Source organism: Monodelphis domestica, chromosome 6 (assembly GCF_027887165.1).
Source record: "Monodelphis domestica isolate mMonDom1 chromosome 6, mMonDom1.pri, whole genome shotgun sequence".
Classification (NCBI taxonomy): Eukaryota; Metazoa; Chordata; class Mammalia; order Didelphimorphia; family Didelphidae; genus Monodelphis; species Monodelphis domestica.
Genome location: NC_077232.1, coordinates 84,756,050 through 84,774,980, shown reverse-complemented (window position 1 = coordinate 84,774,980; position 18,931 = coordinate 84,756,050). Strand labels below are relative to the sequence as shown.

The 18,931-nt window shown below is 37.4% G+C and overlaps 1 protein-coding gene across 8 annotated transcripts in view; it reads left to right on the top strand.

Moving 5' to 3' along the window:
* The first annotated feature begins 259 nt into the window (after window positions 1–259).
* Window positions 260–18,931, top strand: part of TRMT44 (tRNA methyltransferase 44 homolog) — a 144,853-nt gene continuing 126,181 nt past the window's right edge. The window contains exons 1-5 of one of the 8 annotated variants that reach the window (XM_056802371.1): window positions 754–871; window positions 6,264–6,544; window positions 9,385–9,496; window positions 12,513–12,666; window positions 15,138–15,357. In XM_056802371.1, coding sequence (XP_056658349.1) covers window positions 15,148–15,357 — 210 coding nt within the window. In that variant the 5' untranslated portion in view covers window positions 754–871; window positions 6,264–6,544; window positions 9,385–9,496; window positions 12,513–12,666; window positions 15,138–15,147. The other 7 variants (XM_056802375.1, XM_056802373.1, XM_056802374.1 and 4 more) reach the window with 7 other exon arrangements.

Below are 18,931 nucleotides of genomic sequence, written 5' to 3'. Positions count from 1 at the left end.
TAGAAGGGTCTCCACCGTACTTTGAATCATAATCTGTGGAATTCTGTGAAACGGCCGGTGATGTAAATCTTACTTCCCAGACCCTCAGTCCTGAGCTTGGAGGAGAAGCTCAGGTTATATTTAATTAATCACCAGGTTGAGAGAAGGTTGCAGAAGGCAGGAAGTGAGGAAAACAACTGGAATTAACGTAAAATGACAAAGGGAAAGAACTGTTGGGCTGGGGGGCTGTTCATGCGCCTGCGTCATGACGTATATCAGCGTCCTTTCCCTTCCCTCGCCCATAGGTGATGAGGTCTTTTGACGTCTGACGCTATCTCTCCGCGCCAGCGTCTCTTTTAAGTTTTCTGCCCGAGTAGGGATTTGAGGCCCGCAGCATCCGATATGGGGTTGGTAGGGCAGGCTGTAGTCGTGGACAGCGGTTCGCTGCTCCCCCTGGGGTTCTGGTCAGCCGTGGCCGTATGGGTGGAAAGGCCTCACGTGGTAAACAAGCGCCTGTGCGGGTCCAGGTTGGAGGCCTCCGGGAGGCCGGCCTGGACGCCGTTGGAGGAGGCAACCGCGGCATCTAAGGGGTCACCTCAAGGGGCAGAGCTGGAGAGGAGAGATGGCGTGGGCATGGCCCTTGGCCAGTGGGAGGAAGTGCAAGCCCCAGGGACGCCTCTGGGCCCTCCCTTGGACCCGGATCCCCCTTGGAGGAATCTTTTCCGGGACTTTGTTACTAACGATGAGGAAGTGTTGCAATTTCTTAGGGGGTGCCGGGTGGAAAAGCAGCCTGAGCCTGGATCCGAACCCGAAGTAATCCTCAGGACTCTCATCCCCAAACCCAGTGCCCTGTGCCCTTTGCCAGCTCCGAAAAAAGAAATGGTTGTTAAAGGTAACCGTGTTCTTTTAAGTACCGTAAGTGTGTGTGTTGTGGGGGTATGCTGGGGACCGCGCGTCCTTTCAGGAGAAACTCCCTTATGTTCTAGAAGTACGCTACACGGGAGCGAGTGGAGGGGCAATGGAAAAGCCCCGGGTGGAGAGCTTGGGGACTGTCACTGCCTACTGATCAGCCTCCAGCTGTCCAGTCCTCAAAGCCCCTTTTGCCTCCTCTGAAAGGAGGGCCTTGTCTTCGCCGAGTCTTTGGGGCATAACTCAGGCAAGCAAGCCTCCTCTCCAGCACCGACCTGCCCTTTATTATAGGCCTAAAGAGGAGGCATGGACAAGCACCACTGAGAAAGGGACTTGTCTAGGGTCACCCAAACGGTGTGTCAGAGTTGGGTCTGGAACCCAGATCAGCTTTATGTGCTGTTGCTAGTAATCTACTGCATGAGTAACACTATTACTCGTAGCACTACTGATATTATTGCTACTACTGTGACTAACATTACTACTAATATGACTCCTTCCACTGCTAGTAATACTATTGGTACTGAGACTGTTACTAATACTACCAATACTATTAGAACTGCAATTACCACTAGTAATAGTACTACCACCATCCCTAGTAATACTGCTAGTACTATTACTGCTACCACTAATAATGTTCTACTAGTACTACTATTCCAATTCCAAGTAGTAATATTAATATTTCTACTAGTATAATACTACAATTACCACTAGTAATTCTACTAGTACTGCTTCTACTACTACTTGTAAGGCTACTATTGCTCCTAGTAATAATACCATAATTTTTATTGCTGCTGATAACTTCATTTAGTAATAATATCTAATATTCCAAGAGCTCTTTAAGGATATCAAATCCACTAATATCTAAATTGATTATGGCAATAAAGCTATGAAGGAGGTGCTATTCCCTTTTAGTAGTAGTAGTAGTAGTAGTAGTAGTAGTAGTAGTAGTAGTAGTCTCTTGGTAACTGAGGATGACGATTGTCCTTGTGCGCTTTCATCTGTGATGTAGATGAGTGTGCACAAAGATACTTGTGCGTGAAGGAGATTTAAGTGGAAAAGTCGATGCACAGAGACAGTCCTACTCTCTCGGCCTTAGAAGCCTGGGTCCATTGGCACGAAAAGTCGTTACACCTGGAGACTTCCTCAGCTGCATTGGATGGCCATGTTGTCCTTTGTGCTCCAACATGCCCTGAGCACTCCACAGTGCTTTGCTGCGTCGCCATAGGAGCTTAACATAGTAAACGTTTTCTGTTTAATTGCTTTTCATTTTATATATTTATTTATTCTAGAACCTTACCTTCCATCTTAGAATCAATACTGTGTATTGGTTCTTAGGCAGAAGAGTGGCAAGGGCTAGGCAATGGGGGGGCAAGTTACTTGCCCAGGGTCACACAGTGCCTATATTTTAAACCTCAGGAACATGAAAATAGATGAGAAATAAAGACCAGAATAAATTTAATACTAGATTAAAAAGTAATACAAATGACACAGGTCAAAGGCATATTTATTTCTGGGGAAAAGACAAAAGTTTGTATGGACAGAAAATGAGAAACTGTAGACATTTAACTAAAGCCTCCAGCAGGTATCTGAAGAGGCTAAAGTTTATGTGAGATCTGAATGGAAGGCAAGAAGCTGGAGAGCAAAAAAAAAAGGGCATCCCAAGTATTGCTTCAGTGAAGAATCAAGCAGGAAGAAGACAAACATATGGAGATAGCAATGGGTCATTATGCATGAGATGTCAAATAGACAAGATAAAATGAGGGAGGAAAATAATTCAGGCACTTTGATATTGTTGCTCAGCGCAACAATCTAATGAAAGAACATGCAAACAAATATATATAAGGTGATATCTACAGATAATTTGGAAATAATCAACAGATGGGGGGCACTGAAATTAAGAGGAGTTGGGGAAGACTTCCTGTAGAAGGTGGGATTTCAGTTAGGACTTAAAGGAAGCCAGGGAAGTTAATAGTTGGAATGGAGGAGGGAGAGCATTGCTGGCATAAGAGACAGCTAGAGAAAATGACTGCAGCTGAAAGATAAATTGCCTTTTACAGAGGAATTGCCTTATTCCCTTTTACAGAGGAGGTAACTGAAGTTGAGGGAGCTTGTTTCACCTAGCATCACATAGAGAGCAAATATCTGAGACAGAATTTTAGCTTAGGACTCCTCCAGGGCTTCTGCCTGTTATTCATCTAGAATCTGTATGCATAGTACCCTGTGCTGCCTTTGTTTATGCTACCTTCTTAGTTCTTACCATTTAATCAATACTCCGTATTCTCTTAGGGATTGGAGAAGAGGCATCTGTAGGATTACATTATTTCAACAGTACTTTACATGCAGAAGAAAGGAATCCTAGACTTTTTTTTTAAACCCTTATCTTCTGTCTTGGAATCAATACTGTGTATTGGTTCTAAGGCAGAAAGTGGTAAGGGCTGGGCAATGGGGGTTAAGTGACTTGCCCAGGGTCACACAGCTGAGAAGTGTCTGAGGCCAGATTTGAACCTAGGACCTCCCATCTCTAGGCCTGGCTCTCAATCCACTGAGCTACCCAGCTGCACCCAGTTGTAGACTTTTCAAGTGGGAAAAAGTCCTTAGAGTTTTAGAGGCTGAGCCTTAGGCAGTTGAAGTGACCTGGAAGGTCACACTGCTGGTTAATGACAGAGCTGGGGCTTGGGTCAGTTTGTGTCAGTTCCCTCTCCTGACCTCACTTATATAGCTCATTACAGTTTGTAAAATAGCTTTTCCCTCAGTGGCCTCATTTTGCAGAAAAAAGGACCTCAAGATTCAAGTGGGGAAGCGACTTATGATACTTAACAGCTAGTAAATAAAAGTGGAGACTCAAATTTCATGTCCTGTCCTATTTCTGATAAATTATAGTAAGAGGTAATGTCATGTGGTCCCTTTCTATACCTAAGTTTAATTGGCGTGATGTATGATGATAATAGCTAATGTTTATACAGCACTTTACACAGTGTGATCTTGTTTGCACCTCAAAGCAATTAGTAGTCCCATGATAGGGTATTAATTGAAGACTTTCATTTTATAGAAGAGGAAACAGGCCTAGTTTTGGCCTTTTCCAAAAGCTTGTAATGGTAAAAGTAATATCCCAAGTATGATTTACATATGGAACTGTAAAATGATTAAAGTTTATTTCCTTTTCCATTTTCTTACTGGCTCTACCTGTAGCCTGCACCTAAAGGTCAGAGAGGCTAAGTGGTCACACACCTATTTAGTGTCTGAGGCAGGTTTTGAACTCAGGCATTCTTAATTCCAACGCCCAATAATAAGATGATTTGTAAATTGAATATTGTATGCCTTGCATAAAGTCACTGGATAAAAGCTCACATAAGCATCCTAGTCAGGAAAGGCTTCTTAAAGAAGTTAGGAGTAGAAGCAAGTTATTCAGGCAGTGACTTGTTAAGTTTTCTATATCTTGAATTTGTGATGCCAGTATAAAATCCATTAAATACTTGTATAAAATAATGTACAAAAAGAATGACTGAAAGAAGAAAATATGGCTAAGAACAGTGTTATGGGTGACACTTATTTTAGGAAGACAGGAAGGAGAATCAGTAGAGATAGTGCTTCTAGGCTATAGAATATAAGCAAGAGCTGCTTCATTTTTCTCTATATATCTTCTATGCCTAAGAAGCAACAGGACCTAGTTGATAGGCTACCAGCCTTGGGAGTCAGGAAGACTGGGTTCATGTCCTCCTGCCTTTTATATATTGGAAGTGTGACTGGTGGCAAGTTATTTAAGCTTTCAGTGCCCCAAACGACTCTGAAAATTATAAATTACAGAACCAAGGAAGGTTTCATTCTCTATTGGCAATTACTTGACAATATTTTTATTTTTCACCCTGGAACTGTTGAAAATAAAGCATTGTGGAAATAGCAATAAAAGAATGTAAAAAAAAAACAAACCTGTTGAAATTAGAGGTCTGGTAAAAAAGAAGCCATAGTTAGTATCTGTTCAGTTCTTGTTGATTGATAATTCTTGCCAAGTGAGATCATCTAAATCCTGCTAAATTTTTTGAGCATTTTGGTTTTCAGTCTCTAAAAGAAATGCAGTGATTTATTTTTGAAGAAATTAACATTGTTTTTAGCATAAGTATTTTTAAAAAAGTCCTTACCTTCCATCTTAGAATTAATATTATATGTTGGTTCTAAGGCAGAAGAGTGGTAAGGGCTAGGCACTGGGGGTTTAAGGAATTGCCCAAAGTCCCAAAGCTAGTAAGTGTCAGAGACTCAATTTGAATCTAAGACAATCCCATCTCTAGGGCTGGCTTTCAATCCATTGAGTCACCTAGCTGCCCCCCAAGTATTGATTTATTTTTTTAAAAAGTTATATAGCCCTAGAATTGTACTATATTCGTTTGTTTCCTTATTAAATAAAATTTGACATGGATAAAAACATTAATTTGCTACCCTACATAAATTGGCTAACTTTTAAAAATTTCCTGTATCTGCCATGGATTTCAAAGTTTCTTTGTACCTTACAAGTGTAAATCAAATGTTAATGGGATGAATTTCAATTATCTGGAATTGTTTGAAAGGAAAATACTATGTACCTATAAAAAAGGGTTATAATTGAATGTAATCCATATAAATTCAAGTTCTTAATTTTGCATTGTGGAAAGGAATTAAACTTATATAAACTGATTCAAAGTTGGTGTGATGTTTATTTTACATTCATACACATTTTATTAGCAAAAAAGTTTTACAAACCTATTCATGCTGCCAAAGCAAAGTAATTTTTTGCCTCTGGGTTACTTTGACATCCATTGCTTCTTTTAATCAAATAGGAACAACTTTTACCAGAAGACTAATTTTACTTTCCTGGTAAAGATAAATTAGTGTAAGGATTTTATTACAGAGGATAATCATAGACATAATGTTTATTATAACTACTCATGAAGTTCTCTGCCTGCCCTCATTCTGCCCTGGCTGCAGTTCTTTTTCCACTTTCACATTTTTTTAAGTTCTTTTTTTTTTTTCGTGGGTGGGTGGAAGGCCACAGGCAAGCTCAGGAATAGGGAGAGAGAACATATATCTATATGTATATAGATATATGTATATGGGGATTAGCAAGTGTTCATTTTAGCCGTTCATTGTAGGTCTTTGAATGTATCCCTCACAGATATAGGGACTCTTATATTCAAATTTTAAAGAACCACATTAAGCACAGTTATATACTTATGGAGTTTTGTACCCCTTTTTCAACATGGCCATATACTACAGAATGTTTTAACTTCTAATTTCCTTATCTATGAAAAGGATACATGTACAAAAATAGTGCCTTTAATCTCCCCTTACCTAACAGTTATAGTGAGATTTAGTTCTTAAGAACTTATCCATGTTCCTTCTTTCAGGTTCCTTCTGGAATCCATACATTGAAAGTGTTTACATCTGCTGAGGGATCTTGAGCTAGAAGGGATTTCCTTTTACAGATGAGTAAATGGGTTTTGTGTCTTTGGACTTTCCAAATGCCAATTATGGGAAAAATAATTTAGATTGATTTAAAATACGAAACTATGAAGTAACTTTAAAATATATATATTTTTTGGTTTTTGTGCCTGTAATGTGCATCTGTGGCAGGAATGCCCATGCAGTAGAAGCAGAGGATGCTTGAGTTATAGAAGACTGGCTCCAGGTAGTGTTATAGATGATATTGATCTTGCTATTTGTTATTGATGGTAGCTGATTATACACTTGAGCAGTTAGGGTCACTTGTGGTAGATGGTGTATAAAGCTGCTGGACACAGTATAATCCAACACCAATTTATTACTTTCAGGAGAGGCAGGCAAAGTTAAAAGAGGTAAAGATAAAATATGAAAACTCTTAATCTAAATCCAAGATTTACTAAATATATCCCACCAAACTGATCCACAAGGATTTTCTTGTTCACCAAAAGTGAACCTCCCTAAACTATCACTTCTCCCTAACACCCAAATCTATCCATATCCTAATATATAAACTTCAATATTATTACCCTCCTTAAAATATAAAACAAAAGTAATGTTATCTTCTCTAACTGACCAATGTGGCAGTTAGAAATCAAAATGTCTTCTCTCAGTCTTCTCAGCTTTGAGTCAACTCACACTGATTCAATGAGAGAAAATAGCGCCCTCTAGTTGGTAGCTGCACTCCCTTTTAGGAGAGCAGCTTTGACAGCCAAACAGAAACTTTCCACTTTCACAGATGTTCTTGTAAGTTTTCCAAGTTAAGTCAAGTCTCTGATATTAACCAGAGAAAAGTTTTTTCCTTTTTTTCCCAACCTGTTAATTTTCATTTCATAATTTTTCTGGTATTACTTTCCCTATTTTTTTCTCTAGTAGTCTTTAACTCTTTCAGGAATTCTTGGTGAATTTGGGTTCAATTAGCATTTTTCTTTGATGCTTTTTTGGTTGTCTTCTATTCAGTTTATGTCTTGGTCTTCCTTACCATTGTAGTAGTAGCTTTTTATGATCAAAATCTTTTTTTTTTTTTGGCATTTGCTCATTTTCCAGTCTATTGTCTTTGAACTTTATGGTAAATTTGGGCTTTGCTCATCTTGGGGTGTGGAGGAATTATACCAGGCTTAAAAGGTTTTTTGTGCTGCTTTTTTTCTGAGATGACTGGGGTTTGCTAATTTTGGTGCTTCCAAGGTGGCGTGATCCTGGGAGAGGTATAGTCCCTGTTCTCCTGGTCTGCAGTCTGCTCTTTACCTGGGAAGGACCCCTGATCCTCTGTAACCACAAATACTTTTCTTTATTTTGGTAGTTCCCTTGTGACTGATTCCTAGTACTCCTAGAGGTGTCAGTCAGTGCCAGTTATACTCAATGCCTGCAAAGGGTTCTTTGGAAGCCCTTTCTGACTAGCTATCGGAACCTTTTCTTGTCTTTTATCTCAGAGCTCCCCAAACTGCAGCCCCTGTTGTCTTTGCCTTTTTTAGGGACCAGGGGCTGGCTTTCACCCATACTTCTCCTGCCAACTTCTTAAGTTTTCTTAGGCCAGAAAAACCTTCTCATCTTGAACTTTTGTTGGCTTTGCTGCCTCGTTATTTGATTGGAAGTATTACTTTAAAGTTGTTTGGAGAGGAATGATAGGAGAATTCAGCTGAGTGACTGCCTCTAATTGGCCATCTTGGCTGTGCCCCAACTATATTTTTAAGTCTTCTTGAATGACTGTCTTCTCTAGAACTTGACATTTATTATGCATGGTAGTTCTTTTAATAAGTGTTTGTTAAATTAATGCAAGATTATTCCAGATACGTTTTTTAAACTCTTACCTTTTGTCTTAGAATTGATACTAAGTATTTCAAGTCAGAAGACTGGGTAAGGGCTAGGCAGTTGGGAGTTAAGCAATTTGCCCGAGATTACACAGCAGGGAGGTATCTGAGGCTAGATTTGATTTTAGGATCTCCCATCTCTAGGGTTGGCTGTCTATCCAGTGAGTCACCTAGCTGTCCTCAGATACATATTGATTTTGTTTTTTTAAACTTCATTTATTTTTATTTTCAGTTTATAGACATTTTCCATTAGGTGTTAGGGGAATATAATAGTCAAACTAAATAAATTCCCACACTGTCGATGTCCAAAATTTTGTGTTCTTAAATCTATCAATTGTCTATCAGGAAGTGGGTATCCTAGTTCATCGTTCCTTTACAGTCTTGGTTAGTGATTGCATTGGTCCGTTCTTAGATCTATCAGAGCTCTTTGTTTTTGTTATACAAATAGTACCATTGGTTCTGCCCACTTCACTTGTCTTTTCAGATCTCTGAACCTATTTCTTCTGTTATTATGGTAAAATAATATTCCATTTTAAACATCCAACTCTCATAATTTATTTAGTTCTTCCCCAATTGATGGGCACCCAGATTAGTTTCCAATTCTTTACCATTACAAAAAGATTTGCAATAAATATTCTTTGTATATATACATCCTTTTACTCTTTTATCTCTTTGGGCACATCAATATTGCTAGGTTATTGGTCATGTAAAGTTTAGTGACTTTTGGGACATAGTTCCATATTTCTACCATGATTGAACTACTTTTGACAACAACCACCAACAGTATGTTAATGAGATAATTTTCTCTAGTTTCTCTGGCATTTGTCACCATTTTGGGAGTAATTTTTTAACTTAACAGGTAAGATGTGGAATTTCTAAAGTGTTTTCATTTGCATTTCTTAAATTATTACCTATTTGGAGTGGTTTTTTTTTGTGTGTGTGGATACTGTTAGTTTGGATATATTCCTCTTAAAATTGATTTTTAAAAAAACTTTTGATTATTTGGGGAATGGTTCTTTTACTTATGTATTTCTTATGTAATATGTTATTATTATATGTTTTGCTTCTGTATCTCAGAAGTGAGACCCTAATCAGAGAACTTACTTCAAAGATTTCATATATATAGTTATGAATGGGATATGCTTCTTATCTATACTCTTTCTGATGAAGACCACTTGAGCTGTTTTAAATAATAACATCATTTTTCAATTATTTTCCCCAGATGTCTTCAATGGAACCATAACCTTTTTACCACTAGAAGGAGAAAAACATTTAAAAGTTAAGAAAAGCAATGTCTATCAAATTCAGCTAAGACATAACAAAGATGAAGAATGGTAAGAGTCCCTAGAAAAATAGGGTTTTTTCTATTACTGTATTGACTATTTCTTTATGTAACTTCAAGAGATATTAGAGATAGACACGACATATGTGTTACTCTGAACATTCTATGTTCCTTACTTTTATTATTATTATTTTTAAATCCTTACTTTTTGTCTTAGAAATGATACTAAGTTTTGGTTCTAAGTCAGAAGAGTGGTAAGGCCTAGGTAATTGGGGTTAAGTGACTTGCCCAAGGTCATGCAGTTAGGAAATATCTGAGGCCAAATTTGGACCTGTGCTCTCTTCTCAATGCTTTGCTCTATCCACTGTGCCACCTTTATTATTTTTTGATGTTTATTTTCCTTAGATGCATGCTATAATATGGATAAAGTATTATTCATAGTGTCATTCCAGGCTTTTAACACATATTATACCCAGAACTATTGCCAAGTAATTTTTCTTTTAGACTGGCTCTGGGTTCTTGGGCTCTTGGAACTCTTAGTGTAGAAACTTCATGTAGCAATGTAGATTGGCAATTTACTTAGAAATGTTAACTTTAGAGAGTTGATAGTAGCTCCAAATAGCTGAGTAATTGTCACATAGCCAAAATGTTTTGGAGGCAGAACCTGAACCCAGGTATTCCTGATTTTAAGCCTGTACTTTTATCTACTATATCATGTGGCCTCTGTACCACTTAATTAAAACCAGGTCAAAGCTGAGTATGGTGTTGCATGCCTTAAGTCTGCTTCTGAGAAAGCTGAAGCTGGCAGATGCTGGAACTCAGGAGTTCTGTGCAGTAATCCTAATGTATTTAGGATCCTAAATCCTAATGGAGTGTCTGTGCTAAGTGGTAATTCAGTATAATATGGTAAGCCCCTCGGGATGGAGGGCCAAGAAGTTGGTTAAGGAGGGATAAACTGGAACTGATTAGAAAAATGGAGCAAGTTCAGCCAGTCCATCGGATTAGCTCCAGGAATGACTACTGCACTTTGTAAGGATAATTTTAGCATTATGACTTGAAATCTAAATTAATTTGGTCACCAGGGTAAATCCCAAATAATAAAATACCCAAGTCAGCTGGAAATTATGATGATTTTTAATTAATATAGAGAGAAGGAATTAAGGAAAAGAGAGAGAGAGAAAAGAGTTAATTTAAATTGTTCCAGCTCAGGGAAAGCCAGGCAGTAGTTAAAGGCCTTGACCAAAATGGCCTCCCTGAGCCCAAGGGAAAGCGAAGTTAGTCTTATCACTCACCACGAGACTGTCTCTAGGAAGCTGTCTGAGGGAGGTCATCCAGGCTGAGTTTCAATCCTGAACTGAACTCCGAATTGAATTGACTCAACTGACTTTTCTAGTCTCCTTTTAAAGAAATTTTCTCTTATGTCACCTCTCCTAAATTTGCATGTCTACCAGTCACAGTAGACACTTTTCTCAGGACTGCCTATTCTTTAGTTCTCACCTTCTTTGATTAGATTTTCTCCAGGACTGTCCACTGTTTAGTTCTCACCTTCTCTGGTTAGGTTATATCTTCTGAGGACTTCACACTTCTTTGTTAAGCTCACCTTTTGTTAGTTACTTTACCTTTTTGTGATTAATTTAACCTTTATAGGTACTTAACACCTTTTTGTATTAGATCTAAAAATAGACTTAGCTTAAAGTTCTAGCTTCACTATAAGGTATGAGTTAAGACAACAACAAAAATAATAAAAACCTAAATCAGTTTTTTAAAAATTGAGGCATGTTAAAGTTTTGTTTCCCTAGGCAAATGCTTAAGGACCTGGGCTTAGTCTTCCATGTCTTTGTGTAACCCTTAACTATATCATATTGCTGTCTAGTCCTAAAAACACACAACACTAAGGGCTTTTGAGAATGGGAGTTATCTAACCATACCTATGCCTTAGGAATATTCTTTTTGTAGTTGTATGGAATAAAAGAGAGAAGCTAGGAACAGAATCACCAATTAGGAGGCTATTGTCTAGGCAAATGGTGTTGAGGATCTGAACTAGTGTAGTGGCCATGTGAATTCAGAGACACAAAAAAATCCCCTTGCTAGCGAGTACTTTCTTATTCATATTGTTTTCTCTATTAGAAGATAGACTCTTTTAGAGCAGGGACAGCCTTGTTTTCATGTTTGTATCCCCTCTGTCTAATAGAGTTTTGGACACATAGTAGGTACTTAATAAATGCTCACTAATTCATTTATCTTTTGAATAATTAGCAAACGGTTCATATATTGGAGTTTGTTGTCAACTTTCCATTATGTTTTACCAGTGTGGCCTTTTGTAACAGGACTTTGTTGGGGCAAAGGTAGTAATTTTATCAATAATCTTTTCAGCTTTCTTATTCTTTAGTTAGTATACCCAGACACACCAGGGACTTCCTTTAGGATCTTTTTTTTATACTATTTGTGTTCATTTAAGTTGGAAAAGTGTTTTCAAGGTTTAGATATACAGTGCAGATTCTTTCTTGTACTCTGCGAGTGCAGCTGCTTAAAGCAGACTGACTAAAATTTAATTTTACCACCACTGAAACTACTGTGGAAGTAGTGAGAACAGAAAAAGTGAAGAATGATTATTCCCCTGTGCTATCTATTTATCTTTTCTCCTTTAGGAGGTAAACTCCAAAGACTTGTCATTCCCCAAAAGCATCTTTATACTTCTCTTCTTAGTAATTAGTATCATGTCCCGTATCATTGTACAGGATCTTTTCTAAAAATATTGTGATGGTTGATGATATAATTAGCTAATTTACAGCTACCTCCTTGGAAGAATACTTTGGAGCAACGTTGATGGTGTTGGCATAGACTTTATTTTTCTTTTGAGTATGATATAGTTTTATTTTGTTTATTTCTTTATGAAGATCTAAATTTGCATCGAGCTTCTAAGCATGTATTTGGTCCATTAGTTCAGAATTATATAGAATATATTTGTTCAAGGACATTATTATTTCTTTTTAAATTGATTTATTCTTTTTTTTGCTAGTGTTCATTTCAAAAAAATTTTGAGTCTCAAATTCTCCACCTCCCTTTAGGGCCTCCCCCACCCAATTGAGAAGACAAGCAATATGTCAATTATACATGTGAAGTCATGTAAAACATATTTCCATATTAGCCATGTTGCTGAAAAGTAAAGTGAAAAAGTATGCTTCAGCCTTCACTCAGTATTCATCATTTCTCTCTTTGAAGGTAGGTAGCATTTTTCATCATCAGTTCTTTAGAATTCTATTAGATCATTGTCTTGATTAGAGTAGCAAAGTCTTTCACAGTTGATCATCATTACACTACTGCTGTTTCAGTGGATAATGTTCTGGTTCTTCTCACTTCATTTTATATAAGTTTATATAAATCTTTGCATTTTTTTTTGAAACCATCTTTCTTGTCATTTCTTATAGCGTAATGGATTTCCATCACAATCATATACCACAGCTTGCCTAGCCATTCCCCAATTGATGGACATCTCCTCAATTTCTAATTCTTTGTTACCACAAAAAGATGTGCCATAAATATTTTTGTACATATAGGTCTTTTTCCTTTTTTTTTTTGGTCCTGTGGGGATATTTTTTAAAACTTAAATATTGCATATTGATTCTAAGGCAGAAGAGCTATAAGTGCTAGGCAATGGGAGTTAAGTGACTTGCCCAGGGTCACTCAGCTAGGAAGTTTCTGAGGCCACATTTGAACTCAGGACCTCAGTCTCCAGGCCTGGCTCTCAATACACCCAGTTGCCCCCAAGGACACTTTTTAACACAGCAAAATTGAGTCACAAAGGACTTAAGATTTCTACATCTAAATGCATGTTGTTATCTTGGGAAGTAGTACATCTAATCCATTGTCCACCTTCATTATCATTTTGCCATTTTTCAGAACATTTTTGGAAATCCAGTTTTTGGGACTGCCTTGATTAAATTTGAGAGCTCTTTTATGGATGGCTATTCATATTAACACATATGACACCTTTATCTGATCTGAGCCTAATGGAATGAAGTAAGGGCATCTTACAACCAAAATGTTTTGTGTGGCCTTTAGTAAAGTACTTCTCTAATGTCTTATAGTGTGACATTGACCCTTGGCTTTCAAAGATAGTACTAGGTGAATATAAATTCTAGTAGAGCCTGTGGAGCTAGGGAGACTTTGAGTATGGCCCTAGGCAAGACTCCAAATGTTAAGCTAGGTCGATTCATGCTAAGTTCAGAGACTTTGACACAGACACAGACTCATAGACACATACTCATGCACATGTGCAATGCATATAAATGCATTGTATAGTAATATATATTTTGCATATATATATACAAATATGGTTTTTGGGTGTGTCTATATATGTATAGTTTGTAATAGTGTCTATATATCTAATTTATTTTGTTGTTTAGTCCTTTCTGTTGTTTCCAACTCTTTGTGACCTTATTTGGAGTTTTCTTGCAAAGACAGTAGAGTGATTTGCCATTTCCTTATCCAGCTCATTTGACAGATGAAGAAACCAAGGCAGACAGGGTTAAATGACTTGCCTGGGATCATGGCTAATAGGGATCTGAGGCCATATTTGAACTCAGGTCTTCCTGACTCCAGGCTTTTTGCTTTGTCTACAGAGATCTATAAACATATATATTAATGATGGCAGCTTATGAAGATTACTTGTTTAGGTGAAGTATGGAATTTTTACCTACATTGGTGGGATGAGAATCATCCATGCAAATGATAGAATTTTTAAAGTATTGAAGGAATTTAATGCATTTGTGCTCAGAGATGGAACAAACAGTCTGGAACTTGACATTCTATTATCTTTGTAGACCAAACAGTGATACTTTCAGGTCAGCAGACTGAATTCCCAATTCTCTCAAGGTGTTATATAGTACTTGCCTTATTGGTGAGTTTAATCTTCATGGGCTTTCCTGAAAGACATCTGTAAACAAACAAAAAATAAATAAAAGATCAGGCACTACTGTATGCTGTTTTGGAGGTTGTCCTAAGGATATTCATTAAAGACAACAAAAATTAGTAATATTCTAAGAAACCAACTGGCACAGAATCCGAAAAGAGAATATATCCAACTGTGAGTTTTCTTTTGTTAGATTCAAATAGAGTATTTAGTAAGCACTGACTTGCTCAGTCTCAAGGATTATATTACATTTACACAAGCCACCATCCCTACATCTTGGGGCTTTTAGTCTGTTGGAAAAATAAGACTAATACAAATAATACTGATTTGTTATATTACATGATTAGTATGTTAGAGTTGGAAAACAAAGGACTCTGTCATGTTTGAGAAAGGAGCTAATATTTGAATTGATTCTTAAAAGAGGGACAGAAATTTGACAGGTGGAAGGGGTGGAAGGAGACATTCATTTCCACGCCTTGGGAATTAAGTAGAGCAAGGGCTTGAGTACTGTGGAGTATGAATTTGTGTTGTAGGCTTCATAGAGGGGTTCAGTTTGATGTAAGCATAACAAACAATAGGAAATAAGGTACCAGATTGAGCAGAGAGAGCTTCAGAGAGAACATCCAGGGCCAGGATCCAAATCATTTTCCTGAATGTGGCAAAATTTAATGTTATTCTGACTGCTGGTTTCCCCTTTTGTGCAACTAAGTGCATAATTCTAGAAAACATATTCCATGTAACTGCTTATTTGATGTTGTTTTTCTTTCTTTTTTTTTTGAAGGTGCATTTCCATGTTTGCTTTCTGCCCAGAAAAATGGGATTCAGATGGAGTCATTTACCCTAAGTCTTCCTGGCTTGGAAAAGAATTGTTGTCCAAGTTGGCCAAATGGTCTGTGAAAGATAAGAAGAATGAATTTAAAAGCACTCTTTCACTCATTTCACTTATGAAATATAGCCAGATTTACCAGGAACTGAAAGAGAAGTACAAAGAAATGGTTAAGGTAATTCTGATGAAAACCAGATTTTCCTTGTCAGTATTGTCTTTCAATGAAGTCATATAATATTGTTGTCACAAGTTAAAATTAGGGCTGTGTAAAATTTAAATTTCCCACAAATTGGAACCATAAAGATAACTAGTATTCATAGCATAGACATCAAAGAGGTATGTGGAACTTTGTCAGCTACCTCCTTATTTTGTTTAAATAAAAATAACATGACATATATATAGTTCTTTAGTATATATAAAAAACTTTTAAATTTATTGTCATGTAATCCTCATAGCAAAACTAGGAGGAAGGGGGGCAGCTGGGTGGCTCAGTGGATTGAGAGTCAGGCCTAGAGATGGGAGGTCCTGGGTTCAAATCTGGCCTCAGACACGTCCCAGCTGTGTGACCCTGGGCAAGTCACTTAACCCCCATTGCCTAGCCCTTACCACTCTTATGCCTTGGAGCCAATACACAGTATTGACTCCAAGACGGAAGGTAAGGGTTAAAAAACAAAACAAAACTAGGAGGAAGACAAAACATTACTAGTGTTATAGATAGTGAAACTGAGGGTCAGTGACTCCCTTAAAGGACTATATAAATGCCATGTCTATGCTATGAGTACTAGTTATCTTTATTGGTTACAGAGAACATTTTAGAACCTCAGATCCTTATTTGAGAGGTTTTTTTCCCCTTCGTCGTGCTGTTTACTAGTATCTAATAAATGGTGTTGATACCCCCAGTTTAATTAATATTTTCTGTTACTGTTCATTCTCACTCATCTCATGTATCAAATTTGTGGCCAGATCTTGTTTCACCTGATACAACATCTCTCCACTCTTACAGCCACAACCCTTTATCATTTCTTATCCAGGCTATTGCAATAGCTTTCCAACAAGTCTCTCATCTTTTAGTCTTTCTTCACTCCCATCCACATTGCTCTCAATGGCCAAAGGGATTTTTCTAAAGTGTAGATATTTCCCACCCCTGCTCAGTAAACGCTAATGACTCCCTCTTACCTCCTGGATCAAATATAAACTGTTCTGTTTGGCATTTAAAGCTAATTATAATATGACCTCATCCTAACTTTCTAGTCTTCTTACATCTTACAACCCACTCCATGATCCAGCTACACTGACCTCCTGGTCATCCCTGGAACAGAATACTCTCCAGACTCACTTTGTTCTGACTATTTCCCTGCCTGGAACATTTCACCTCCTCCCTTGATCTCATTGCTTTAGACCTATTTCCATATTAATATTTGCTAGAGGTCACTAGAGTGACCATTTAGAGTCTACATTCCCATTGACCCATGGGATCAAGCAGTTGTTTTTCTTTTGTGTTTCTATTCCCACAGTTCTTTCTCTGGATGTGGATAGCTTCTTTCTCATAAGTCCCTCAGAATTGTCCTGGATCATTGCATTGCTGCTAGTAGAGAAGTCCATTACATTCTATTGTGCCACAGTATATCAGTCTCTGTGTACAATGTTCTCTTGGTTCTGCCCCTTTCACCCTGCATCAATTCCTGAAGGTCATTCCAGTTCACATGGAATTAGGAAAAATTTTATAGCAAAAGTCTCTGATAAAGACTTCATTTCTCAAATATGTAGGGAACTGAGCCAGACTTATTAAAATAAGAGCCATTCCCCATTGACAAATGGCCAAAGGATATAAATGGGCAGTTTTTAGAAAAAGAAAATCTATCAATAGTCACATGAAAAAAATGCTTTAAATCATTACTGATTAAAGAATGATTAAGTTAAATTAAAGAAATGCAAATTAAACCAACTCTGAGATACCACTTCATACCTAGCAGATTGCCTGACATGACAGAAAAGGAAAATGACAAATGCTGGAGGAGATGTAGAAAAATTGGGACTCTCAAATGCACTATTGGTAGAATTGTGAATTGATCTAAACTTTTGGAGAATGGTTTGAAACAAAACTATGTATAACCTCTGACCCATCAATACCACTACTAGAATTGTATCCTAGTGATCAAAGAAAAGGGGAAAGGATCTATTTGTACAAAAATATTTATAGCATTTCTTTTTGTGGTAGCAAAGAATTGGAAATTGAGAGAATGCCCATCATTTGAGGAATGATTGAACAAGTTGTGGTGTATAATCATGATGGAGCACTATTGTATAATAGCACTATTGTACTCTAAGAAATGACCAGCAGAATAGTTTCAGAAAAATCTGGGAAGATTCATATGAATTCTGTACATAATATGATAGAGTATGAACATTGTATGTTATAACAGTAATATTATAAGAATATTCAGCTTTGAAAGGCTTTGCTACTCTGATCAGTAGAATGATCCAAGACAATTTCAAAGAACCCATGATGAAAAATGCTCTCCCTGCACAGAAAGAAATTATGAACTCTTTAGATAAAAACGTAAACTTTTAAACTTTTTCTTGGGGTTTTTTGAGCTGTTTCTTTTGCAACAAGATTAATATGGAAAAATGTTTTGTATGGCTCCACAAATATAATTAAAGATCAGGTTGCTTGCCTTTTTTTTAAGTAGAAAGATTGTTCCTTTTTTTTAAAATTTTTTATTAATTTTTTAACTTACCATTGTGTTTTATTTTATTTTATTTGTTTGGTTACAACACTCACTTTATTTCACTCCCTCCTATCCACCCACCCATCCCATAGCCGACATGCAATTTCATTGGGTATTACCTGTGTCCTTGATCAGAACCTATTTCCATGTTGCTATTTACAGTAGGATGTTCAGTTAGAGTCTACATCCCCAACCATATCCCTTTGACCCATGTATTCAAGCAGTTGTTTTTCTTCCGTGTTTTTACTCCCACAGTGTTTCCTCTGAATGTGGATAGTGGTTTTTCTCGTAGATTTCCTCCAAGTTGTTCAGGATCACTGCACTGCAATGTAATGGAGAAGTCCATTACATTCGATTGTAACACAGTGTATCAGTCTCTGTGTACAATGTTTTCCTGGTTCTGCGCCTCTCACTCTGCATCAATTCCTGGAGGTTGTTCCAGTTCCCATGGAATTCCTCCACTTTATTATTCCTTGGAACACAATAGTATTCCATCACCAACATATACCACAATTTGTTCAGCCATTCCCCAATCGAAGGGCATCCCCTCATTTTCCAATTTTTTGTCACCACAAAGAGTTGTAAAGATTAAAATTTTGGGAAAATGAGGCAGGTAGAAATTAGTTTCTCTCTGCAAGGAGTATTATTTTTATGAGGTTTATTAAAGGTCAAGGGTTAAAGAAAATACAAGCAAGAGAAGCACGTGTTAGGTGGGCTATGAGGCCCACCCAAGTTTCACTCACATTATGAGACGCGTCTGTTTGCCAGCTGAGCCAGGAAGAGAAGAGACCCTGCTGTGGGCGGAGATACTTTAAATAATGATTTGCTCTCCGCCCAGGTGAGAATTCAGTGAGATTACAAAGCATTCTGGGGAAGTGGGGCAAGGACTTCTGGGGATTGAAGTCCTGGATTCAAGTTTATTTTTACAGAGTATAGCTATGAATATTCTTGTACATGCCTTTTTCCTTATTATCTCTTTGGGGTACAAACCCAGCAGTGCTATGGCTGGATCAAAGGGCA